Source organism: Petromyzon marinus, chromosome 27, assembly GCF_048934315.1.
Source record: "Petromyzon marinus isolate PM22_M1 ecotype Great Lakes invasive population chromosome 27, UKy_Petmar_22M1.pri1.0, whole genome shotgun sequence".
Taxonomy (NCBI): domain Eukaryota; kingdom Metazoa; phylum Chordata; class Hyperoartia; order Petromyzontiformes; family Petromyzontidae; genus Petromyzon; species Petromyzon marinus.
The window spans coordinates 4408724-4435597 of record NC_133693.1 but is presented as its reverse complement, the minus strand read 5'-3'; the positions used below and the strand labels follow the sequence as shown (position 1 = coordinate 4435597).

Sequence of the window (26874 nt, the reverse complement as noted above, 5' to 3'; positions counted from 1 at the left end):
GAGGCAGAGTATGAGGAGACGAGAGGAGGCTGGGTGGGAGGAATGGAGACCCGATAGGGTGGGAAAGCAGGGATAGGAGGATGGATGGGAGGATGGGTGGTTAGTGGGGATGGGAGTATGGGTGGTTGGTAGGGATGGGAGGATGGGTGGTTGGTAGGGAAGGAGATGTTGGTGGGCGGTAGGGGTGGGTGGGAGGCAGGGATGGGACGATGGGTGGTTGGTAGGGATGGGAGGATGGGGTGGTTGGTAGGGACGGAAAGATTGGTGGGCGGTAGGGGTGGGCGGTAGGGAGGGAGGGAGGGGGTGGGAGGATGAGTGGGAGGCGAGGAGGAGGAGGCGGGTCTCGCGCGGCGCGGCGATGCGCGGCCCATGGGTCGGGTCGCGTCGCTTCTGGATGGAGGCGCCCACTGCACCAAGATGCCCGCGTCGCTGTCTCGGCTGAGCGATCCGCGGTTAAACCCGGAATCAGGGGCTCAATAACAACAATAACAACAGCATCCTCGTCAACATTAACGACAAACAACGACGACGAGCAGGAGGGAGAAGTGGAGGAGGAGAGAATCTCAGCGGTGCCGGGAGAGAGAACGAGGAGAGAGAACGAGGAGGGAGGAGGAGATATCATGGCGAGGTGCAGCGGTCGCTGTTCTCTGCTGTTCGTGTGCGCCGTGCAGCTGGTGAGTGAGTGGGTGGGTGTGCGGGTGAGTGGGTGTGCGGGTGAGGGAGTCGGTGGATGAATGGATGAGTTGGTGAGTGGGTGGATGTATCGGTGAGTGAGTGGGTCGGTAGATGAATGGATGAGTGAGTGGATACATGAATGGATGAGTGAGTGGGTTGATGAATGGGTAAGTGGGTGAGTGTGTGGGTGGATAAGTGGGTGGGTGGGTGGGTAGATGAATGGATGAGTGGGTAGCGAGGCCTGGTTACCTCGGGGTGACTCGGGATGTCCTGGGCATACTGGGATTGCTGAATGACTTGGGATCACTGTGGAATGGCTAGGTGGCTGGAGTGGTGGTAACTGGGTTGAGTGCGTGACTAGGATGCCTGCTGGGTAACTGATGGCTGGGTGAGATGGCTGGGTGAGATAGCTGGGTGACGAGAGCGGCTTGGTTTGGATGATGGGGACTATGATGGCTGGGTGACATAGCTGGGTGACGAGAACGGCTTGGTTTGGATGATGGGGACTATGATGGCTGGGTGAGATAGCTGGGTGACGAGAGCGGCTTGGTTTGGATGATGGGGACTGATGGCTGGGTGAGATAGCTGGGTGACGAGAGCGGCTTGGTTTGGATGATGGGGACTATGATGGCTGGGTAGCTGGGTGCCTCGGCGTGACTGGGATGACGGGGTGACTCGGATGTCTGGGTGACTTCGAGATGGTGACTGATCTAGCTGAGTGGCTCGAGTGGCTGGGGTGGAAATAGATCGGCGACTCGAATGAGTGGGATGACTGGGTGGCTATGGCGTCTGGATGACAAACTTGGGTGACTGGGTCACTGCGATAGCTGGTTGAACTAAGGTGACCGGGTCACCAGAATGACGGGTATGGCTGAGTGAGACATCTGTGTGACTCGGTGTGATTGGGTTGATTAGCTAGGGTGACTGGAATGTCCGGGGTGACTGGTTCACGCCGCCACTCCACGTATCGTGCGCGTTGATGCGACATGGGGAGACCGGGCCCGCGTTCCACGTTGCGTCCAACTGCCCCGCGTGCCGTGTGCCACCGCTCGTGTGAAGCGCGTGACACGTTGTGTGAGGATGCCGTGTGCGTGGGGAGCGGGGGCGCAGCGGTTAGCACGCTGCGTTAAGAGAACCCGGCCACGGTGCCGCTCACGGACACCGACACCACCAGTGGCGATTGTCTTGAACCGGTCCTGGGCCCCCACCTAGGTCGACTCGGCCTCAAATGAGTACCTGATGCGGTGTGTAAACATCAACACTGGGGAGACGGAGGCAGTCGGGCGGCTTGCCGACCCAGCCCCCTCGTGTACCTTGCCGGCCTTCATAGGTGCTCGCTAACAGCACTTGCCCCGACAGTCTGTTGAGGCTACATGGGAGGACATTTGTGATGTGATGTCCAACTCTCCAAGAAGGGGGCCTGGGTGAGCGAATCATCATCAGCAGCAGCATCAGCAGCAGCATCAGCAGCAGCATCAGCAGCAGCATCAGCATCAGCAGCAGCATCAGCAGCAGCATCAGCAGCAGCATCAGCAGCAGCAGCATCAGCAGCAGCATCAGCAGCAGCATCAGCAGCAGCATCAGCAGCAGCATCAGCAGCAGTCGCCGTGATGCGATCACCCCATGCCTCACTCCTGCCACCGGGTCTTTGTCCTAAATTCAGTGGCGTCACCACCACCACCACCTCCTCTCTCCCTCCCTCCCTCATGGGGAAGCTGCCACAGTTGGTGGAATGGTTGTCAACACGAGGCTTGCGGTACAGAGGCTCGCCGGTTAGATTCGAGCGCACGGCACAGCAGTTGAATCAATGAATGATGGTTGCTGCAAGCTTCTTAAATACTCCCGGCCCATCACCGCCTCTGTTCCCCCGCCAAAACCCAACCCAGCAGTGCGAATGGGATATACACACACAGTTACATCGATCGGTACCTTGCGTGTGGGTGAAATGTGGGTTCTGTCCCATTTCTTCCAAGACAATACTGGCCGGCGTGAAAGAGCCGGGCTACATACCCCTCTAGAGGGCCTCTCTGGATCCCCCATCTAGTGGAGGTCCTTCTGCCAGCAGTCGCTTCAACAAGCAATTGCGGGTCTGCACCTCCTCTCTCTCTCTCGCTCGCTCACCCGCGACTCGCGCTACGCGAGCCCATTCGTAATCCTCGCATTAAAAGCAGTGCACCACCTTGTGCCGTGAAACGAGCTCCGAGAGGTTGCTTCGTAGAAACTTAACCTGGGTAGAGGTGAAGGCGCAGAGCTGCAAATTTATTTCAATGATATCCGCTGGGGTTTTTGGATTGCAGCAAATTATTGTTGTATCCACGATTTCTCAATACTATTTTTGGTGGCCGGGTGGCTCGACGATAGAGCGAGCGGCTCGCAATCAGCAGCTGGTTGCGAGTTTAAAATACCGGTTGGGTGGCAGGGGGTGGGGGTGTGGGTAGGGGGGGGTTGACTCAGCCCACCATTCCTCCGAGGTCGATAAAATTGCTAACCACTTTCTGGAGAAGTCAACAGCGTTTGTCCTTTGGTCGGTCTTGCCTCTGCCATGGGCATGTGGAATTACCACCACTTGCTCTGGTCTGTAAACCGCGAGGCGAGCATGGCCTCAGTGCTCATTTGAGCACTGACATCGCGTCGACTTAATTTCATTTTAATGAGGTATCTATAAACGGATCACCTCCGTGAACTCGAGTGCAGTATTCAACATTCCTATGCGGCCAAGCGAGAGCCCCATTGTCTCTCTCTGTCTTCCCCTCCCCTCCCCCATTGTCTTCCTCGCCATTGTCTCGCGTAGGGTTTCGGCTTTCTCTGCGTACGAGTAGGGGCGGACCTTGCGGGCCTTGCGGGCCTGCGGTCGGAAAATGTTTTGCGAACGGAAGAGTTTGAAATTTTCACGACGGTAACGGTGCCGGGGTGATGAATGCCGCGCTTCGCGTGGGATGCTCGGTGCAGGGAAGGTGGAAGGAACGGAGCAGCCGAGGAGACTCAACTAGAGGACAAAGCGGAGAGAGGGCTCCTGTGGCAACGAGCCGGAGGCGGGGCTCGAGTCGCACTCGGACCTGGTTAGTGTAGTGGGTTTGGCTATAGGGGAGGGGGGGTGGGTAATAGGTTTAGGGGTCGGGGTGGATATTTGTTGGGCCCCATTTAATGGCTTTCTGGGGCGTTGAGCCAGCTTCGCCACTGAACAGTGTTGACATTATCAACGATATTCATAATAAAGGTTTTTTGGGTTAGATCATGTAAGTATAAATGTGTCGTAAACCCTCCACCACCCGACACAGCTAATTAGTAAGGGATTTGTCACGTAAACAAAACGACAATTTGACTTCAGCCCACCGGTGTGTTGGAGGATAAATCCACAAATCGCCCGATGATGTTGGATGTAATTACCAGCGAAACGTCGTACTACTCAAATTGTAAATGTTGTTGATTTACTCTCCAACATACCGGTAGGCTGAAGTAGTAACTAATTGGCGTTTTGTTTACGTGACAAATCCCTCACTAATTGGCTGTGTCGGGTGGTGGAGGGTTACGACACATTTATACTAATACGCGATGTAACCCAACAACCTTTGTTATGAATAATATTGGTCGCGACAACTTGCTACGTGTTAAACTGATCATTATCAACGAGAGTTAGTCATTAAATGTGTTCTCTATCTCTCGAGCAGTCTGTGGCGACTGGTCCGCCATGCAGAACACAACCGCGGGGACCTTTCGCGTTGAGTTTGTTATCAGCACGGTGTGGCTACTACACATGGTGCGAAAGAAGTTCAACATGCACACGTACGATAGTGTCTGGTTGGTTTCGTTGTTTTGGGTCGGATAATACGAAAACATTACGACGTGGAACTCGCACAGAAAGCAGTGTAAAATGTGCACCGTGTTAAAGAGAATCATGGCCTGTGGAAGATGATACTACAGAACTGCTGCTGAGATCCGTGGCGTAATTTCAGCCGTGTCTCTTTTTGTCACTCGATAGTTTGCAACCCTGGTCTCGGCGGGCTGGAATATATTTCGGTGCCCGGCACACCACATCCAGTATACACCCTCCTATTGCCGTGGGCTGTGGCTAATCGTCACGTGCCACCCACCACAGTCCACACGGAGGCTCTGGGAATATTCGGTGAGAGACACGAATCCCCGCGGAGTTCCCTGCGAATTGGTGCATCTTCTGACACGCGCTTGCCAGGGAAGGCAATTGCGTGGCGTCGGTTGTAACGCGTTGTCATCCGTCATGGTGGAATAATCCAAATGCAGCAAGTATTTAAAAAAAAACCGCCACTAAAATTTAGAAGGCTATTTGTTCTGTTTAATATGTAACAAATTAGTTGGTGATGATGATGCTGCGTTGGCAGTGGTGCACAAGCAAAAATAAAAAGGAAACGACGGGTCATTGAGCTAGGGCCAAGAAGGGCTATTGCACGAAACGTTGCCTGTTGTGCATTTTTCTATTTAAATCCGCAGTATTTTTGGCGAATATATTGAGCTATTTGATTGTTTTGTGTGTCTGTATTGGCCATTCGGGGCTGACACCACCAACTCGCTGCGGAATGAGGATCACATTTTAACCACGGTTGGTTTACCCGGAGTTGAACCCAGCTCCTCGGCGTCCACGGTGCCGGCTCGGCGACTCTGACAGGGGTCCGGGGCCGATCGTCGAGCCCTCTGAGCCCCGACCTGGCCACCTCGGTGGTATGCGCGGATTTCAACGCAGCTGTTATCTTGGCCGATTTGAAGCTCGCTGCCAGCCGCAACACAGATGGGACATCTCTTCTCAAATGAGGTTCATTTCCTGTCACGGCAGGGGGGCCACGCTCGAGGAGGAGGTGGGGGAGGATGGGCTGTGAGGGAAAGGAGGAGGATGGGGGGTGGCTGGCTTTCTTGCAAGCCGTGTTTTGTGATCTCAGGCTCAAAGCGAGGAGAATTTACAGTCGAATTCAAACGTTTAAGCCCCAACCCAGGGGCTTTGCGCTCTCTGATGCTGCCCCTGATCTGTTGGCGGCAGCGGTGGCGGCGGCATTAGCATTTGTTAAAGGGACAGCACCCCCTGCGCCCCCCCCCCCTCCCACACTAACAAACAAAACCACTCTTGTCTAGGAAGTGGCGGGTGTCAGACGCACGCGCCTCGGAGCTGCGCTAATGAGAAAAATAGCACCCTGTTTGTTTCGCATGGCAAGGTGGCGTGGCGCTTTTGAACGCGGCGATCACCGCGCTTAATTGATTTTTGATTCCCGGCCAAGGCCGACGTCGGTGGCGAGCGATACCCGAACCGATCCTGCCTACACCCCGACCCCCCCGACCATGTCCTCTGGTTTGCCATCCACTTGTGGATTGTATGTTGAACTTCTTTCGCACCGTACGTAGCCAAACCGTGCTAATAGTTCAGTTTATTTATTTTGGTATAGCCCTGTGAGCCATTCGGCTCTTGAATCAGGTGCAACCACAACAAATAAAAAACAAAAACACGAACAAGAAAAAATCTTAAAGTGACTATGTGACTGTGCAAACAGAAAATCCATGAAAAAAACAGCAAAATATTCCTGAAAAAAGCACCGTACACCAACGCTGTGTGCAAAAAATCCCAGTGGGATGCAAGTCAAACAACAACAACCACAAGAAAACTTAGATTAAGGCCATCAGTCTAACTCCGTACTACAACAAAACAAACATGTCCAAACCAAAGAACGTTTTCAAAATCACCAAGAAATAAAGCCATAATTGCAACGTAACAGTGATCATAGGGACTGTGACCGAATTTTTACAATAAACTACATAAATAACATGTAACACCAAATCCTAGAGCCATAGCTGGCTGCATGAGTTACTCCACAACAACAGAAGCATCAGTCGGAGTATCAAATTTTTAAATGCACCCTTAAGATCAGCACGCTAAATCAAAATACAGATACTACTTTGCAGCGTCATCCGGAGCGAAACATTTTATTTTCTGCCAATGAATAGCAGTGGCAGCTAGGGGTGTACAACTCCTCTAGAGCAGTTTTGAGAGAAGATCTCTTTGGTAGCGATTCAAGTTGCAGTTTATTGGCAATAGCATTCCAGACCCTGGGGGCATCAATAGCAAAGGCCCTTCCTCCAGTTTTAGGAGGTGAGGGGTGGGGTGGGGGGGAAGGACAACAAACTAAACACAAACATCCGAATTGGAAAAGTGCTGTAAGGTGAATGATTGAAAGGTAAAGGCGCAGCCCTGCAATTGCCTGCTCACGCCACTGATGGTGGAAGGCCTCCACTAGAGCTCCCTCTAGAGGGTATGTATTTGGTCTACTCTTCCACGCTTGCCAGACGTCTTGGAATCGGTGGCAGTACCTACTCTTTACCCTACCACATACGACCTGCCGATCAACTTACTGCTGCCTGGTGGACAGAGGCGCCGAGTGGGGGGGGGGGATTTCGAGAAACTTGCACCGTTGGTTCAACTGTCGCGCCGAGAGGTCAAACCGGTGACCTCTGGACGGCATGACCAGTGCGCCGACCATCGTCGCTGACTCATCGCCGATGACGAGTGCCGCTCACCCAGCGGCCCCCTTCTTGAGAGTTGGATCACACGCAAGTGCGCATCATGCACTCGTACGCGCCACACACACGCACGCTCACGTCACACACGCACGCACCACGCACGCACGCACGCACCACACACATTACACACACAAGCAAGCATCGCACACACGCATCACACGCATGGCAGCATCCCGAATTTGATCAATAATTACACGATTATCGCTACGCTACGTGGCGCTAGCTGGAGCTGGCGATATCACCGTGGCACCGGTGATTGTGCACGCCCACCGCTGAGCGATGGAGGAGCCGGCGAGTTGAGCTTGGAGGCCAAAGGCTGGAACGCTTGAGCGGTCGTTTATATTTTTTGTTTGACCGGTGGAATCCGAGCGCTGTAATTGCCGGTGACTTCGTGTCACGGTGAGCGGACACGGGGCGGAGGGGTTCCAGCCCATCTCGCGTCCGTCACCAACTCCGATGTGGTGAGCGCGATCTGTTTCCCGGAGACTGCAATAATTTAATAAGTCTCTCAACGCTCCGCTGCTCAAATAAAATTGATTTATGAAGCGACTTGAAATCAAAGCCTCCACTAGGCCCCGGGAGGTTGGTTTGGTTGTTGTTTTTATGAATCCTCTCAATTGGAGAGGGCTGAAATGGTGATTTGTCGCCGATGCTACCACACCGCGCCATCGCTTCGGCTCTTACGCGAGGATCTCGTCTGTAGCTGCTGCCAAGCGATTTGTTTACCTCTCCTATACATTTCACTCCTTTCGTGTTTTTGTATTGTTTGTTGTTGTTGACTCCCGTGCCCCTAACTGAACATGTGTTGGGGGGAAGAAAAAAAACGGATTCCTCCAGTCTAAATAAATATTCCGATTCTGAAAGTCATCGCTCCACTTCGGAGTTTGGCTCTCGCTTATGCGTGCTGTCGCCGGAGGCCCGACTCCAAACGTGCGGGCACTGCGCCTTCCAGGACCTGCTGGGCCCCCCCTGTCGCGTGGAACATCGCTGGGCGCCCCCACCCCCCCCCGATAAACTCACAAACAAACAACAACAACAACACACCTGTTTACCTGTTTAACACGTAGGAGGCTTTCGCGACCAATATCCTTCCTTAATAGAGGTTTTTTGGGGTTAGATCGCGTAAATATATAAATGTGTTGTTAAACCCGCTACCACCCGACACAACCAACTAGTAAGAGTTGTCACGTAAACAGAACGTGCCAATTCGTTACTAGTACAGCACACCGGTGTGTTGGAGAGCCAAGCCACAACATTTACAATCCGAGTACGACGTTTCGCCAGTAATTATAACTAGCCTCATCAGGCGGACGGCCAGATTTGATGGGTGATGGCGAGTTCAACGACACATTTATGTTTCCACGATCTAGCCCCACAAAAAAACAATATAATGAACAAAACACCTCTTCATTCAACCGCAGATTTTTCGACCCAAACAAGAAGACTATTCTGGAAGAAAAAAACAAGACAGGTGACGACCTTATCGCTGATGCAGACAACCCCCAGCTCTGGTCTCGATGCCCTCTGAATTCAGCTGCTCTGGGAGGATTATAGGCAGCCTCCCTGCTCTGGGATGGGATTGCCACCTGTGCCTTGCTATCCCAAGACGTAGCTGCTGTACTGGGAAATCTGTAAGACTTCCCAGGACATTAAAAGTTCCGTTAGTCAGTTACTTAGTGGTAATAATAATACACCACTCAGGATAGGGGAAGGACCAGTCACCAAGGCATTCATTCGAATGGTCTCCCAGTCTGTCGACCAAGGGGAAGACCTCAGAGCAGATGGTGGGCTATACTGTTGGGGCAGGTCCTGGAGGTCGCGTGTCAACTGTGGGATCTGGCAGAGACTCGAAAGTGTTGGAAGCGAGGAGGTGCGGTGGTGGCCTCAACAGAGCCCCTTGGCCACGATGACCTCTTGATCTTCAGAATCAGAATATTTATTTATGCTGGAGGAATCCGATGAGCTACGAAGTGCTTTTATCGCAGTTGATCCTGACCTTGACGAGGGGGATACGCTCACCGTAGTTCTGTCATCTTCCGCCTGTGGCCACCTTTCTCTCGGGGATAACACCTAGAGGTCGTCTGTCGGAGGCAGCGGCGGCCGCCGCTCTTCCTCACGCACGTTGCCCCCGCGACCCCCCCCTGCACCCACCCCGACCTCCCACGTCCCCGCCACCCCTCGCCAAGCAGCGACTCCACGTCTCTGGGAGGCGCGTTCTCATTCCAAGGCTAATTTTATTCCGCGTCGCTGATTAATTGCCCCCGAAAGCGGATTGGGATGTGGTGGTAAAAGAAAAAAACAGGTGAGGGGTGGGGCGTGGCGTGGTAGGGGATGAGGGGGGGGGAGGTAGGGGATGGGGAGGTAGGGGGTGTGGTAGGGGATGAGGGGGGGTAGGCGATGGGGGTTGGGGGTCTGGCTGGAAGTCGCTTGTGGGATCGTGGGAGGAGCAGGCTTTGAGCCATCCTTGTTTGTGACACCTGTCACGTCCGTGTCGGCGGCGATGCGAGACGGCCCCTTTACGGTCCGTTCGAGCTGTGCGCCGCGCGGCGCCCGAGGAGCCACGCGGCGCCGCGTGGACGCGCAGCGCCGCATGGCGCTAATTGGTGAAATTGTGGCGGAGGACGGTGGAGGGAGGCAGAGGGCATTGTCCGCTGCTGGATGACTTGCGTGCTCTCTCTCTCTCTCTGGCTCCCTCCCGCGGAGATCCCGGCACAGCTCTCACCGCTCTTCAGCTTCACTCTTCCTGCAGCTCACCTGCTCACGGCTTGCCCCATCGATTGCGCACATCGAAGCAACTCATCCCTGTCGAGCTCACCTCCTCCACAGCTCATGCTCCCTGGATCTCACCGCTTCCCAACTCCTCACCTCACGGCAGCTCGCCTCGCCGCAGCTCACATTTCTGCTCTGAATCTCACCTCCTTGCAGCTCTCCACCTTAGTCGCCCACCACCTGAGTCGCCCACCACCTTAGTCGCCCACCACCTGAGTCGCCCACCACCTTAGTCACCCATCACCTAAGTCGTCCACCACCTTAGTCGCCCACTACCTTAGTCGCTCACCACCTTAGTCGCCCACCACCTTAGTCGCCCACCACCTTAGTCGCCCACCACCTTAGTCGCCCACCACCTGAGTCGCCCACCAACTTAGTCGCCCACCACCTTAGTCGCCCACCACCTTAGTCGCCCATCACCTTAGTCGCCCACCACCTGAGTCGCCCACCACCTTAGTCGCCCACCACCTTAGTCGCTCACCACCTTAGTCGCCCACCACCTTAGTCGCCCACCACCTTAGTCGCCCACCACCTTAGTCGCCCACTACCTTAGTCGCCCACCACCTTAGTCGCCCACCACCTTAGTCGCCCACCACCTTAGGCTCTCTAACGACGTCTTTGGAACAGCGATGTCCAGATCCACACGGAGCATCTCTCCACACTCTGCTCGGCGTGGTGTGGAGAGATGCGGCGCTCTGCATACGCGCCGTATCCGAATACATTGCGCAACCTTCGTAGGTGCTCGCTAACGGCACTTGCCCCAACAGTCTGTTGATGCTATGCGGGGGATCTTTGTATTTGTACAAGCACAGTATACAGCCAACTATGGCTGCAAAGTTTGGTCGTACATGTTATGTATATGGTTTATTGTAAAATTTGAACCACAGTTCCTATGATCACCGTTACATTGTTTTTATAGCTTTATTTTGGTGATTTTGAAAGCGTTTTGGTTTAGCCATGTTTGTTTGTTGTAGTACAGAGTTAGCCTGAACTTGAATCTACATTGTCTTATGGTTGTTATTGTTTGACTTGCATCCCACTGGGATTTATGCACACAGCGTTGAAATGCGGTGTGTTTTTATGGAAGGCTTTGCTGTTTTTTTCCAGAGTCAAGAGCCGCATGGCTCACAGGGTTATGCAGTACCGAATAAATGAACTGAACATCGCACAGCCTTCATAGGTGCTCGCAAACGGCACTTGCCCCAACAGTGTGTTGAGGTTATACGGGGGGCCTTTGTATTTGTATACGCACGCCGGAGGACGCGGGCGCGACTTGCACCGCCGGACGATGCGACGACGGTCGATGGGCGACACTGCTGGCGGAATGGGGGTTCGAGTTGTGGGACGCGTTCCAAGAGGACGACCTCTTGCCGGAGACGGAGCGATGGGATCGGTGCACGTGCGGGAGCGACTGATGGATTGTGGCATCGTCGCAGGACCGGGAGTGACGGGAGGGAAGGGCGACGACGTGGGGAAAGGGGCCTTAATCCAGCAGTGGATAGACCGTGGTTGACGACGCTGGTGATGATGATGGTCGCGGCACGTAGGCAAGCAGGACACTGGAATGGTTGCACGCGTCCCTGCCGCATCGCAGGACGCGCCTGCCTCTCTGATCTTTAGGAATTTCTGTGGAATCCTAAGAATCCCACAGCGGCGCCCTCCCCCCACCCCCTACCCCTCCACGCCCCTGGGGCCGTCGGAGTCCACGCGTGCCCAAGCTCCATTTTTGGCCGTGTGAGTGAGGCCCGCATGGGGCCCTGACAGGTGGCCCGGTTGCGCGGTTCCCCGAGGCACCGTGTAGCCTCCAGTCCTTCCTCACAGTGCCTGCCCACTCCCCTGCCCCTCCCCTGCCCCCCCCCCCCTGCTCCCCCAATAATGACTCAATACGTTAAACTGATAAAGTTATGCTGTAAAAACGTCGTGATTGATTTAATTTAATATAATTTTATGGTATTTCTACATAGGTGACTTTACCGAAAAAAAAATGTGAGTTATGCTGTAGTAGTTCGTGGAGTGGATTTGCAATCCGCGGGTCGCCGGTTCAATTCCGTCCCCTGTTGCGTCAGTTGAAAGGATGGGGGCAGGTTTCTTTAATCCCTTCGCCGCTGCCACTGTTCACACGGCAGTCGAAGTGGGTACCACCACAGTTGGTCCGTGGGCAGGTCGCGTGTGGTGGGGTGAAAGTGTCGGGTACACCCACCTCTTACAAAGACGTCTTGTCGGTGCGGAAGAGGAGGCCAAAAACCTCTCGGGAGGGGGGGTTGTCTAGAGCTCCCTCTCGCGAAGGCTAGCCGTGGCGTGAGCAATTATAATTCTCCATTGCGGTGGAGCATTGTGCCGAGTGTGTATTTCAGAATCAAAATATTTATTCATACTGGAGGAGTCCGATAAGCTGTAAAGCTCTTTTCACAGATGTCCAGTCATCGTGAGGTCGTAGCAGCGATGAGACTGGGTGGTGACCCCACCCCCCTGGTGCCCATTATTTACTGGGTGCCAGAATCGCCATCAACAACTGCGTCCTGTTTTTGGTTGAACCCCAACCCGATGTGCGTGTGTGCATGCCTCTCCGTGGGGAGCGGTGGCGCTGTGTTACGAACCCGGCGACCCGAATTTGCTCGCGGCCCACATCTGAACTGGTCCTGGGCCTCCCCTAGGTCAACTCGGCCTTAAAGGAGCACGCGGTGTGGTGTGTACACATCGGCATTGCTGAGACATAGGTGGCCCTACACGGAGTCGGCCACCCCCCCCTTGCGCCCCTTCTGGCCTTCATGGATACAAACTCACCTACAGCACTTGCCCCAACAGCCTGTGCAGGCTATATGGGGGGGGGGGTTCTTTGTCTTAGTTTCCATCTTACTCCACTCTGTGTAGCGGCGGCGTTGGCGGCCAGGGACGCAGCGAATCCTTCGGATGTCACTCTTCCTCCTAAACATCGATTTGCACAACTTAACGGGCGGATAATAATAACAATAAAAAGTGCAATCTTGATTTGAAGCTTTCGTGACTGCAGGAATCCATACTCTTTGGTTCCTTCCGTAAAGTCGCGTAGATAGAAAACTAATAGATCACGACGTTTCGATCGCAACACAAGTAACCGTCATCAGGTGAGACAAACACAGCAGGAGAATTGCTGACGCAGGAGAGACGTCTTGATCTATTAATTTTCTATCTACGTGACTTTACCGAAAGAACGAAAGAATAATAAAAAGTGCCACAAACCCCCCCCCCCCCACCAACGAAACAAAACACGTGGGCACGCTGCCACGGGCCGCGCCGGCAGTCTGGGGCGTTGTTCGCTGCCAAGGAGGAGGAGGGAAAGAGAGGGCCGGCCCCAACGTCCTACTGGCCGCACGTGAAATACGGCACCTCACTGGCACCGCTCCCTCCCTGTGACACCCGGCGGCCTCCCTCGCCCTCACAACCCTGGGGGCAGCTTCGCTGGCTCGTCTGGTTGGGGTTGTGGTGCGGGAGGGAGCAAGGCCGGGTTAAGATTGATGGAGGGGGGGGGGGGCTCGGGGCTCTTTTAGTTTCGAGGGGGTGGGGGGCCAGATTCTATTCCCTCCCTTGATTGTTTGACCACCACCACCACCGCCACCACCCACGGCCAAAGAAAAAAAAAACGCTTCCATTGTAATCCACCCCGGCTATTCTACTTGTCGTTCCTAAACGCGACGTGCGCATTTTTAGAGCAAGACCAAAGTGACGATGAACAAAACTCGTGCAATCTCGGCACGCAGCCGGTAGGAGCTCACACGTGGTCATGCGATAACTTTATTCGCGAAATCACCTGCAGCATTCATCACCTTGCTTCCACTATTGCATGTCAACCATTATAAAGCAGCCCCTAATGTCCATGATCTGCCAGATTAAGCTAGTGCGGGCCTGTAGCATAGGTTATAAAGGGGCCCTAAATTAAATAGAAAAAACACAAATATTAAAAGACCATTTTTTTACTTGCATAGTAAATGAATTGTATGTTTTAATTTGCTATACAGCCAGATAATATGACAAATCGCTAACATTAAACACCCAGTCGTTCGTAAAAGTTGAAGGCGGTATAGTACTATCGTAATAGTGCAAGTGCAGAATCACTGAACCGGAATTTATAGCTTGAAAGCATTTAGCACGGGGCCCTTAAAAGTGCTTGGCCCGTAGCATGTGTAGCTACTTTTGCTATGAGGCTAATCCGGCACTGGGTCGTTGGGGGGGGACTGAGGGCTGAGTGGTGGCAGTGACCCGGGGGTCGTCCCTGGCCACGTAGGGTTACCCAAGGCCCTGCTTTCTCGCACACACCACGGCACGAGGATTAATATTGGTGGCTTTTGTATGGGTTTCTTCTCCTTCTCTGAGAGAGAGGGACACAAGTCTCATTTACCCCGGGGGTGGTCGGGGGGGGGGTGCCCAGACACTTGGCTTCACACTGCGACGAGGGGATAATTAACCCCACAGCGAGAGTGATTTGCAAGCTAAACAGCATTTGATGCGCTGAAGGGCTGCTGCCAGTTGCGGTGAGGCCACCAGGAACCCCAGCCAGGGTTGGACTGAGCCGTAAGGGCACCCGGGCTTCTGCTGCGCGAGCCATTCCTGAGGTTTAACCGTCACACTCGAAATAAATAGAATTTTAAAAAATTCCGGCTAATTGACGCTCAGATTTAGGGTGGCTCCAGTGTCTCTCTTCCTCCCTTCCGGGCCCTTTTACAGAGGCCGCTGGACCCACAATTTTTCGTCGGCGGCAGCAGCGACGGTCCTCCGGTTGGTGATCCTCATCGTATCCCATCTCTTGCTTCCCCCCCCACCGTCATCCTCTTCGCTCTAATGCCTCCTCCTCCACCCCATCAGTCCATTTTTTTTCGTTTTCTGTCGCCCTCTGTTACCTTCCACGTGCCGTGTCTCCACGGTGGCGCGATGTTAACTACCTCGCCTGGTACACAGGAGGCCGTGGGTTCGATCCCGGTCCTGACGTCTGATATATTTAGGGTTTGCATGTTCTCCCCGTGGTCGTGCGGGTTATTCTCCGGGTTCTCCGGTTTTCCCCTTCGCATTCAGAATCAACATCACGCGTTTATAGTATTTGCCTGTTATAAATGTCCACGTGATAAGCCACTTCGTTGATCAATCATTTGTGGCCAGGCAGCTTTTGGAAAAAGAGCTATATAGTTCAGTGGGCCTTACTTGGTAAAATTAAAAAAACAGTTTAGTTTAGTGTCCGGAACCGAGCGAGATGCACACCCACGTACACGCACACCCACCCACCCACACACGCGCACACCCACGCACACAGACTCCCACGCACGCACACGCACTCCCACACACATACAGTGAGGGAAAAAAGTATTTCATCGCCTGCTGATTTTGTACGTTTGCCCACTGACAAAGAAATGATCAGTCTATAATTTTAATGTTAGGTTTATTTGAACAGTGAGAGACAGAATAACAACAAAATAATTCAGAAAAACGCATGTCAAAAATGTTATAAATTGATTTGCATTTTAACGAGGGAAATAAGTATTTGACCCCCTCTCAATCAGAAAGATTTCTGGCTCCCAGGTGTCTTTTATACAGGTAACGTGCTGAGATTAGGAGCATATTCTTAAAGGGAGTGCTCCTAATCTCAGCTTGTTACCTGTATAAAAGACACCTGTCCACAGAAGCAATTAATCAATCAGATTCCAAACTCTCCACCATGGCCAAGACCAAAGAGCTCTCCAAGGATGTCAGGGACAAGATTGTAGACCTACACAAGGCTGGAATGGGCTACAAGACCATTGCCAAGCAGCTTGGTGAGAAGGTAACAACAGTTGGTGCGATTATTCGCAAATGAAAGAAAGACAAAAGAACTGTCAATCTTCCTCGGCCTGGGGCTCCATGCAAGATCTCACCTCATGGAGTTGCAATGATCATGAGAACGGTGAGGAATCAGCCTAGAACTACACGGGAGGATCTTGTCAATGATCTCAAGGCAGCTGGGACCATAGTCACCAAGAAAGCAATTGGTAACACACTACGCCGTGAAGGACTGAAATCTTGCAGCACCCGCAAGGTCTTCCTGCTCAAGAAAGCATATATACATGCCCGTCTGAAGTTTGCCAATGAACATCTGAATGATTCCGAGGACAACTGGGTGAAAGTGTTGTGGTCAGATGAGACCAAAATGGAGCTCTTTGGTATCAACTTAACTCGCCGTGTTTGGAGGAGGAGGAATGCTGCCTATGACCCCAAGAACACCATCCCCACCGTCAAACATGGAGGTGGAAACATTATACTTTGGGGGTGTTTTTCTGCTAAGGGGACAGGACAACTTCACCGCATCAAACGGACGATGGATGGGGCCATGTACCGTCAAATCTTGGGTGAGAACCTCCTTCCCTCAGCCAGGGCATTGAAAATGGGTCGTGGATGGGTATTTCAGCATGACAATGACCCAAAACACACGGCCAAGGCAACAAAGGAGTGGCTCAAAAAGAAGCACATTAAGGTCCTGGAGTGGCCTAGCTAGTCTCCAGACCTTAATCCCATAGAAAATCTGTGGAGGGAGCTGAAGGTTCGAGTTGCCAAACGTCAGCCTCGAAACCTTAATGACTTGGAGAAGATCTGCAAAGAGGAGTGGAACAAAATCCCTCCTGAGATGTGTGCAAACCAGGTGGCCAACTACAAGAAATGTCTGACCTCTGTGATTGCCAACAAGGGTTTTGGCACCAAGTACTAAATCATATTTTGCAGAGGGGTTAAATACTTATTTCCCTCATTAAAATACAAATCAATTTATAACATTTTTGACATGCGTTTTTCTGGATTTTTGTTGTTGTTATTCTGTCTCTCACTGTTCAAATGAACCTACCATTACAATTATAGACTGATCATTTCTTTGTCAGTGGGCAAACGTACAAAATCATCAGGGGATCAAATACATTTTTTCCCTCACTGTACACACCCACGCACACAGACTCCCACACACGCACTCCCACACACACAGACTCCCACACACACAGACTCCCACACACACCCACGCATGCACACAGACTCCCACGCACACAGACTCCAACGCATGCACTCCCACACACACATGCACTCCCATGCACACAGACTCCCACGCACTCCCACACACACAGACTCCCACGCATGCACACCCACGCACACAGACTCTACGGAAACAGACTCCCACGCACACAGTCTCCCACACACACGCACTCCCACGCACACAAACGCACACGCACTCCCACACACACAGACTCCCACGCACACACTCCCACGCACGCACACGCACTCCCACACACACATGCACACCCACGCACACAGACTCCCACGCACACAGACTCCCACGCACACAGACTTCTACGCACACAGACTCCCACGCACACAGACTCCCATGCACGCACACGCACTCCCACACACACACACTCACGAAGAAAGACTCCCACGCACACAGACTCCCACGCACTCAGACTCCCACGCACTCCCACACACACAGACTCCCACGCACACAGGCTCCCACACACACAGACTCCCACGCACACAGGCTCCCACACACACAGACTCCCACACACACAGACTCCCATGCACACAGACTCCCACGCACACCCACGCATGCACACAGACTCCCACGCACACAGACTCCCACGCACACAGACTCCCACACACACAGACTCCCACACACACAGACTCCCACACACACGCACACCCACGCACACAGATACCCACGCACATGCACTCCCACGCACACAGGCTCCCACACACACGCACACCCACACACACGCACTCCCACACACACAGACCCCCACACACACAGACTCCCACGCACTCCCACGCATGCACACCGCTCTGCGAGACCGTAGCTCCGTCTCCGTGAAGGCTTCGCCTACCGGTTCTTCGTTTGCGCCTGGGCTGGCGTACGGCAAGTAAAACAAAAAAGTATATAAATAATACAGCAGTTCCCCTGCTGGATTATTTTTTTCCGCCTGAGGACGACCGCTTGTGTTGCGATCGAAATATCGTGATATGTAATTTTTTGTGTTATTTTATTTTTCTACCCACGTGACTTTACCGAAAGAAACAAAGAGTATATATAACGTGAACAACATGGGAAAACTTGCCCTGCTCAAGCACGCTCGTCGGATTTGACAAGGGTCAGTGGGAGGGCCATAGGGCAAGTGTCTGGTTGTTTAGGGGGCTAGTGCTAGTGGTTCATAGGTAGGGCCAGTATTCATAGCTGTTTGGTTAGCTGGTTAGTGTTAGGGGTAGAGCTAGTACTCGTGGCTGGTTAGCTAGTTGGTCATTGTTTTCGGTAGGGCCGTTTAGTAATATTTCGATTTAAAGCTTTCGTGACTGCAAGGATTCATCTTCTTTGGTTCTTTCGGTAAAGTCACGTAGAATGAGAATAAAATAATAAATTGATAAAATAAAATAACACAATAAAATTATCACGACGTTTCGACCACAACACAAGCGGCCTTCATCAGGTGAAGGGACGAGACTGTCTGGAGGACAGCGCTCTCGTTGGTTAGCTGATTAGTGTTAAGGGTAGAGCTAGTCGGTCAGTGTTATCAGGAAAGCCGGTATTAATGGCTGGTTGGCTAATTGGGTAGGGTTAGGGGTAGAGTTAGTGCCAGTGGCTGGTTGGCTAGTTGGGTAGGGTTAGAGTTAATGCTCGTGGCTGGTTGGCTAATTGGGTAGGGTTAGGGGTAAAGCTAGTACTCGTGGCTGGTTGGTTAATTGGGTAGGGGTAGAGTTAGTAGTCGTGGCTGGTTGGCTAATTGGGTAGGGGTAGAGTTAGTGCTAATTAGGGGTAGAGTTAGTGCTAATTGGGTAGGGGTAGAGTTAGTGCCAGTGGCTGGTTGGCTAATTGGTTAGGGGTAGAGTTCGTGCTAATTAGGGGTAGAGTTAGTGATAATTGGGTAGGGGTAGAGTTAGTGCTAATTAGGTGTAGAGTTAGTGCTAATTGGGTAGGGGTAGAGTTAGTGGCAGTGGCACGTGTTAAACTGCCAGTGGCTGGTTTGCAATTAGGCTCAAGCTTCAGGTTTACGTTATGTAACTTGTTGAGAACTCAAGAAATCAGAAGAGAGTCCAATTTGTAAGAGCGATCTGGGTCACCAACATGGCAGGCAAAACAATTAAAACCAAAGGTCTAGCAATGAAGACAGTAGAAATCATGCAAAAAAAAACTCACTGTCGCATGATAATTTGTTTTTAAATGGCACAAATGTGAATTAACGTTAATAATAAATTCCCCGCAGTATAAGTCGCGGATCATTTTTGCACCGATCATTGTACAGTCTAAAAAAATGAGTAACGGAAACCTCGAAACAGATATCGGGTGACTACTCTGTACCGATATGTAACCAGACAAAGGAACTGTGTCAAGTGGGTTAGAGTCAGGAAAAGAGCGACTAGCAGCATCCCGCTCGGCTGTCACGTACGCAGACACGGATCTGTGTCACATGGGTGAGCGTCAGGGACAGAGGGACCGGGGCCATTCGCTCGGATAGCGGCGTTTCTCCGCTCCCAGCGTCCCAATGTCTCTGCTCCCCGCATCACTGTGCGCGGAACGGTGGGGGGCGCGGGGGGGTGTGGGGGGAGGCGCCCCCCCCCCCCCCCCGCGTGTTCATGGTCGCTCCGCCAATGGATTGGCGGGCGTTTATCGACCGCGTCGGCGGGAGAAGCCGCCCCTTAGGAGGCCGCGGAGGCTGCGTGGAGCTCGCGTGGTGTCGAGATGGGGCCGCTTGCGTGGGAACTGGAGCGGGAATAAAGAACGACGGGGTGGGGGGTATGGGCTGGGTTGGGGTGGGGAAGCTCCACGGAGGCGGTGTCGCTCTGTGACTCAGACGCCCCCAGGGGCACTGCCTCAACCCCGCCGCGTTCGGATGATGGTGGTGGTGGTGGCCTCGCCGCTGCTGCTGATTGGAGCTGTCGAGAAAACCGGCCATTGAACAATCATCATTCTCATCATAATCACAATAACAGACGATATACAAGTGGTAAAGGTTGCTGCCCTGAAATTGATTTTTTTTTCACGCCCCACGTTACTCCTGCTGGCTTTTGGAGCTGGTAATGGCTGGGGCACTAACTGGTTTTGACAAGGGTCAGTCAGAGGGCATCAGTGCTTGTGGTTCATTGGTATGAAAAACTCTCCAGCAGTGTGCGACTGTGTATCATCCATAACAGACCGTGCAACTTATATAAACGACGCAATATCCCGATCCATACATACGAAGGAGACATCGCGGCGATTGTAGTTTTTGCTCCGCATCTACATCAGCCGTATGTGGTTCATTGGTAGGGCTCGTGTGAGTGGCTGATTGCCTCGCTGATTAGTGTTAGGGGTAGAGATTGTGCTCGTGGCTGGTTTGCTGGCTGGTTAGTGGTCGGGGTAGAGCTAGTAACAGTGGCTGGTTAGCTAAGTTGACTTTTGGAGCTGGTAATTGATTTTGCATCCCAGCACAAACAAAGAGCCTTGATACCCAAGTGAGGCTTTCTCTGCATAAACAAGGAACACAATTAGTAGTATTATTTCAATTCCAATTTGCAATTCCTAAAGAGGTCCCAGCTTCATTAGCGAACACGAGGCGTCTCAGTTAACATGCCAACGTGGCAAAAACCGTCGGACCAACGTTGGCTCAACGTGTTGGGCCAACGTTTGCACGTTTACTGGGGGGTGAACCGCTGCGGTTGCCGTGATTTATTGAAGACGATTGAAAGTGAGAGTTAGAACATGGAAGAACCCTTTCCCTGATCGGGTCCCAAACCTGCGCCGGCCTGGCCGTTGCTGTCCGCCAATTGAACTGTACGGACTGGAGGGGTCTGCGTGCCCCGTGTGGTTTACACCCCCCCTCCTCCTCCTCCGTTGTTGTCGTTACTAAAGCTGGGCCCCATTGTGTTGCGAGCTCCGGCTCCCCTATCGTGCTCCCCGCCAAGGTTTTCCGGAGGGGAGTGAGCGATGTGGAGGGGTGGGGGAAAGACGAGTGGGGTGGGGAGGAGTGTGGTCGATTGTGTAGATGTTGATGCTGCTGTTGCAAGACGCAAGACCCTGCACGTACAGCACCCTGCACGCACAGCACCCTGCACGCACAGCACCCTGCACGCACAGCACCCTGCACGCACAGCACCCTGCACATTAAACACCCTGCACATTAAACACCCTGCACATTAAACACCCTGCACGCACAGCACTCTGCACACAAAGTACCCTGCACGCACAACACCCTGCACGCACAGCACCCTGCACGCACAGCACCCCGCACATTAAACACCCTGCACATTAAACACCCTGCACATTAAACACCCTGCACATTAAACACCCTGCACATTAAACACCCTGCACATTAAACACCCTGCACATTGAACACCCTGCACGCACAGCACTCTGCACGCAAAGCACCCTGCACGCACAACATCCTGCACATTAAACACCCTGCACGCACAGCACCCTGCACGCACAGCACCCTGCACATTAAACACCCTGCACATTAAACACCCTGCACATTAAACACCCTGCACATTAAACACCCTGCACATTAAACACCCTGCACATTAAACACCCTGCACATTAAACACCCTGCACATTAAACACCCTGCACATTAAACACCCTGCACATTAAACACCCTGCACGCTCAGCACCCTTCACGCACAGCACTCTGCACGCACAGCACCCTGCACGCACAGCACCCTGCACACAACACCCTGCACGCACCATCGCGGCACCGCACGTCTGTAATCATTTGATCCCCGTGCTGCTATGCCAAGTTGCTCCTCTTCATCTCCCCCCTCCCTCTCTCCATTGTTGATCCCCCCCCCCCGGGGCCCTCGCCGCTCCTAAGCGCCCGCGGCTCTGGCGCTAACGCGACGATCAGAGCGGATTCGCTCCTCTAATGGTGGTGGGGGGGGGGGTCAAATACAAACAGCGGATCACGCGTTGGCGAGATTCTGCGCGGAAATCTCAGCTCGCGAAGTCAACAGGTGAACCAGCGGCTGGTTCCGATGGGGGCCACCGCCAGAGAGCCCGGTAGACGTCGTGACGTCTGCCGGTTGGCTACGAGTGGTGCGAAAGAAGTCCGATGTACGTGCGTGCGTGAGCCATCTCGCCATTGCGGGTCGAACAACCGCCGGCTGGGCAGAGCACAACGCGGGGCTCTCCCGGGGAGCGGTGGAGAAAGCGGGCGGTGGTGCTGTCGTGTGGTTGGCGGTGTGTGGTGGCATTGCGTGGTGTCATTGTGTGGTCGTGTGTGGTCGTGGTGGTCTGGTGTCGTGTGGTGGTGGTGGTGGTGTGTGGTGGTGGTCTGGTGTAGTGCGGTGTGTGGTGGTGGCGGTGTGTGGTGGTGGTCTGGTGTAGTGCGGTGTGTGGTGGTGGCGGTGTGTGGTGGTGGTCTGATGTAGTGCGGTGTGTGGTGGTGGCGGTGTGTGGTGGTGGTCTGGTATCGTGTGGTGGTGGTGTGTGGTGGTTGGTGGTCTGGTGTCGTGTGGTGGTGGTGTGTGGTGGTTGTGTGGCGGCAGTGTGTGGCGATGAAGTTGCCAAGGTGACGTTTGTCTTCGCATTCACTCCTCACGCTGCACGGGAGACAGATTTTGTGATTTCCAGACCACAGAAACACTGGTTGTGGCAGTGCCTGAGTGTTGGGTTTCTGCTCCTGCAGGGGAGGGATTGGACATGAATGGCCCCCTGAGGAGTGGGGTCATGGGAGGGAGGGAGGAGGGATGAGTGGCGTTGGGCGGGGCAGGAGAGGGAGAGATGGGCGGGTGAAAAGGAGATAATAGATAGATGTGTGGAGGCACACAGGGCAATGTGGGTTGCTGGGGTTGGGCCTGGTCGCCTTGCTTGTCGGAGCGAGAGTTCACCGTGGATGCAATTTAACATTTATTTCGTACGGCGCGTTGCAGAGATAAGCCACTGGGAGGTTTTTTTTTGAACGGCAACAAAAGTTGTAAATCAATGTCCGGGGGGGGTTCTTTGGACGTTCGACTGCGGCTGTGAGCTCGTGGATCACGCTGCTGATGATCGGTCGCCTCCACCGTTGGTTCGGCCATGCATGTGGAGCCGTCTTTTAGTCTCCACTTGTGCGGCAGATTGAGCGCATTGGCCCCGTGCGGTGACGTCCACGAATGGCGGTGATTCACCACCGCGGGTCCAAGGGTTCATTTCGTATTCCGCCGATGTTCTTGACCGGCCATCTAAACTCGGTCTCTGTCCTTCCTACGAACAATAAAATTGATGTCGCCGCTTCCGTGCGACAAAGAGAAGACCGCGGGTCCTCTAGATCACGGGGATGCGAGAAGATGCCGCAGATGAGGTCGTAGTTCAGTGTTCTTCATTGCAAGGCCCGTGGGCCACTGGCGGCCCCTGGTGGTCTTTAGTGCGGCCCCTGGTGGCCTTTAGTGCGGCCCCTGGTGCCCTTTAGTGCGGCCCCTGGTGCCCTTTAGTGCGGCCCCCGACAATACACAAAGAGAGAAAACGCCCCCCCCCCCCCCCATCATCATGCTGCTGTCAAACCCCCAATGGTTTCAAATGTGTGGAGGCCCACACACACACTGATGATGTCTTAGCGGCGAAAGTGCCCCTACCCCCTCCACCCCCTGAAAATTATTGAACACCTTGTGTCTCACCGTGCCAGCTTGTGCCACGCGTTGTGTCCTTGTGGTTCCGCCTACCCCACCCCTGCCCACAGCTCACTGATAACCCACCCCCCACCACCGGCATTCTGTCCAAGGAGGTGGCGCGTCGTGGTCGGACTTTGTGGATGCGGTGACGTCCCCAGCGTTGTGATAATAAAGTATTAAAGCTTTCGTGACTGCATAAAATTACTCATTGACTTTACCGAAACAACCAATGAGTCCCCAGCGCTGTGTGTCCGACGAGGCACGACCGCTCGGCGCGTCGCTCGCGAATTTGATTAATTTATTTGTACTCCTTTATTTGACATTTGACCAGGTAAGGCCCACTGAGGCGTGTAGTGACCTGGCTTATCACAAATGACAGCTCGACGAAGTGGGAATTTATTGCAGCCACGCAACTGTAAACGCACGCTGATTCTAAATATGGACCCGGAGAAAAAATCCACGCGAACCACGGGGATAGAGAGAGCCGTGCAAACTCTAAATATACAGGTGTCAGGGTTGCGACCCAACCTATAACCCCCTGTATACCAGTGAAGGTGGCTAACATCTTGCCACCGTGGCACCCGAATATGCATCGTTCCCAAAGCAAATTGCCGGGCGTGTAATTTCCTCGGGCGATTCTGTAATCTCATCCACGGGAGAAAAGCGAGGATAAATCACGGCGTTTAGCCGCCCGAGCCTCTAACGTCCTCCAGCAGCGTGGCGAGTCGCGCTCAGCCGATGAACGATGGTGGCGGCAGCGGCGACCAACCCCGGGGTAAGAACGCGGGGAGCGTGACTCAACGGTGTGGGCGCTGATGGTTGGGCGGTAGGGTGCCAAATGCGTGGGGGTTGCCACCCGTTCCCGGTTTTCCCCGGATCGCGTCTCCCTTTTTGCGGAGGTAGGTCGCTGCTGCGCTGGGAAAACCTGTCTTGCGTTTGTAAACGGCACAAACGCAATGTATCTTACACGCGTGCGGTCGATCTTCCCTCTTCCCTCTTCCGGCATCGTAACGTGCCCTTCTTGTTGTCGTTATTATGGCTCCGAGATGGCGACCCTCGTGATGACGTGAGGGCCCATCAGATCTAGGTGCATGGAGTGCGAGGGACGGGGGTAGTTGACATTGCAATGTGGTTTCAACCAATAATTTTAGTAATTTGCAAGTAGATTTGTTTAATTTATGCAAATTCTGACCGTAACACCATCACACACACACACAAACGGCATTACTATTTTACGAACAAAACCGCGGGATCCACCGTGAAGCAGCCGGAGCGTGTTTATACATAATGCCTCCCGCCGGCATTATCCAGGGTGGCCGCTCGGGGGGGGGGGGGGGCCAAACCGCGAACCGCTGCGCAGCGAGCGGCAAACGCTCCACGTGCCGTCACAGCTCTCGCTCGGCCGCGTCGGGCGCGGTCGAGCGAGAGCGGCGACGCGGCCGGACGAGGTGGATGCGGAGTCGGGGGGGGGTTGGTTGGTTTATCTGCCCAGAAGTTATTTGTGTTTATGGACGAGCGAGTGAACGAGCACGCGGCTCCCCAAAACGGAACGAGAGGAGCTCGCACCCGGGCTCCTCCCGGCTTCCCATTGACATCAATTAATCAGGGCCGGTAATTGAAACGGTCTCAGGGTGCGCGCGCGCTCAGCTGTTCGTTAAATGGCCATAAACAATGGTGCACCGCAGCAGGTTTGTGACGGCGATAATGGCTGCTTGCTTGCTCGCTCGCTCGCTCACACTCCGTGAAATACGGAGCCGCGGAGAAAGGGGCTACATTGAATCTGGGGTGGGGGCGGTATGCTGGTGGGGGGCGGGGTGCTGGTGGGGGGGCGGTGGGTTGGTGGGGGGGGCGGTGTGCTGGTGGGGGGGGGGGCGTGCTGGTGGGGGGGGGCGGCGTGCTAGTGGGGGTCGGTGTGCTGGTGGGGGGAACGGTGGGTTGGTGGGGGATGGCGTGCTGGTGGGGGGGCGACGTGCTGGTGGGGGGGGGGCGGTGTGCTGGTGGGGGGGCAGTGGGTTGGTGGGGGGCGGCGTGCTGGTGGGGGGAGGGTGGCGTGCTGGTGGGGGGGCGACGTGCTAGTGGGGGGGGGGGGGGGTGGCGGCGTGCTGGTGGCGCTGTACTTTAAACAAATCGTAGTAGCTAACCGCAGGCAGAAAACGCCAAGCTGCCATCAACAAACACATTGAGTAAGGTTACATACGGATCTGGTGGCGTGGGTGGTGGTGTTGTTGTGTTGGTTTGGTGGTGGTGTTTACTATGTGGGCGGTGGTGGGGTATGGGTCATACGGTGGTGTTGGTGGTGTGTGCATGGTGATGACGGTATGCGGTGACAGTGGTGGTGCGTGGTTGGTGGCGGTGTATGTGATGGTGTACCTGCCCAGCCCTCTCCGATGTGAGCGGTCTGACCGCCCGTGCGTGAACCCCTTTTGGATGCAAACCGATCGTCGACAGCCACCCGACCTCGCGGAGGTAGTGCCGGGCTCTCGAATTATCAAAACGATTTAAATCATCGTGCGCAAACATACTCAAAGGAGCGCGTGAAACGGACGGTTACCCAGCTTTATTAGCGTCGCTGGCTGTGACCCTGACCTCTGCGTCTGCGAGCTAAGCCCAGGGCACGACGGTGAACCTCGCTGGCGGTGGCGGCAGTGTGGGCGGAGGGCTAAACAGATGAAGGACACGGCAGAGGAGGGGGGGGGAGGAGAAGGAGGTGGGGACATTTGTAAAAGGTCAGGGAGCAGCAACCCAGCAGGAAGAGACGCATTCATCTTGCCCGTTATTTTGAAAACAAATATGCCGACAGCGGAATGTTTAATTTCGTTTTTTCCTCCCGTGGCCCTAATGGCAGCGTCTGCTTTGCCGCACGAATCCCGGGCCGGGTGGCTGCGGTTGCCGCCGCCGCGGGCCCCCGGTTTGTGACCCCACTGCATTGCGCTCATCCATCCAGCAGCCGTGCGGGCAGGGGGGCCCTCCCTCGCCCCTGATAGGGCCTCCTCCGCGACGGGGGAGAACGGGGCTTATGATCTGCCGGTGTGCATGCGCGTGTCTGTGTCTGGCTGGGGTGCGGGCGTGGGGAGAGGCAGTGTAGCGCTTAGCACGCCGCGCTACGAATCCGGACACCTGGGTTCGATTCCAGCTCGCGGCCGACATCGGTGACGATTATATTATCTGAACTGGCCGTGGGCCTTCCCGAGGTCGACTCAACCTCAATTGAGTACCTGGTGCGGTGTGTAAACATCACCACTTGGGAGACAAAGGCGGCCGGGGGTGGTTCCGGCCACACACCCCCTCGTGTGCCGTGCCGGCCTTCATAC

General features: G+C 54.1%; 1 protein-coding gene across 2 annotated transcripts in view; it reads left to right on the top strand.

Moving 5' to 3' along the window:
* LOC116946500 (sodium/potassium-transporting ATPase subunit beta-1-interacting protein 2-like) overlaps window positions 1-26874 on the top strand; it is a 51956-nt gene that overhangs the window by 3718 nt on the left and 21364 nt on the right. Inside the window, exon 1 of one of the 2 annotated variants that reach the window (XM_032961453.2) lies at window positions 312-674. The exons of the other annotated variant lie outside the window; for it this stretch is intronic. Within the exon in view, the coding sequence (XP_032817344.1) occupies window positions 312-674 (363 nt within the window). Of the gene's footprint in view, window positions 1-311; window positions 675-26874 lie in introns of those variants that run through there. 2 annotated transcript variants of the gene reach the window in all.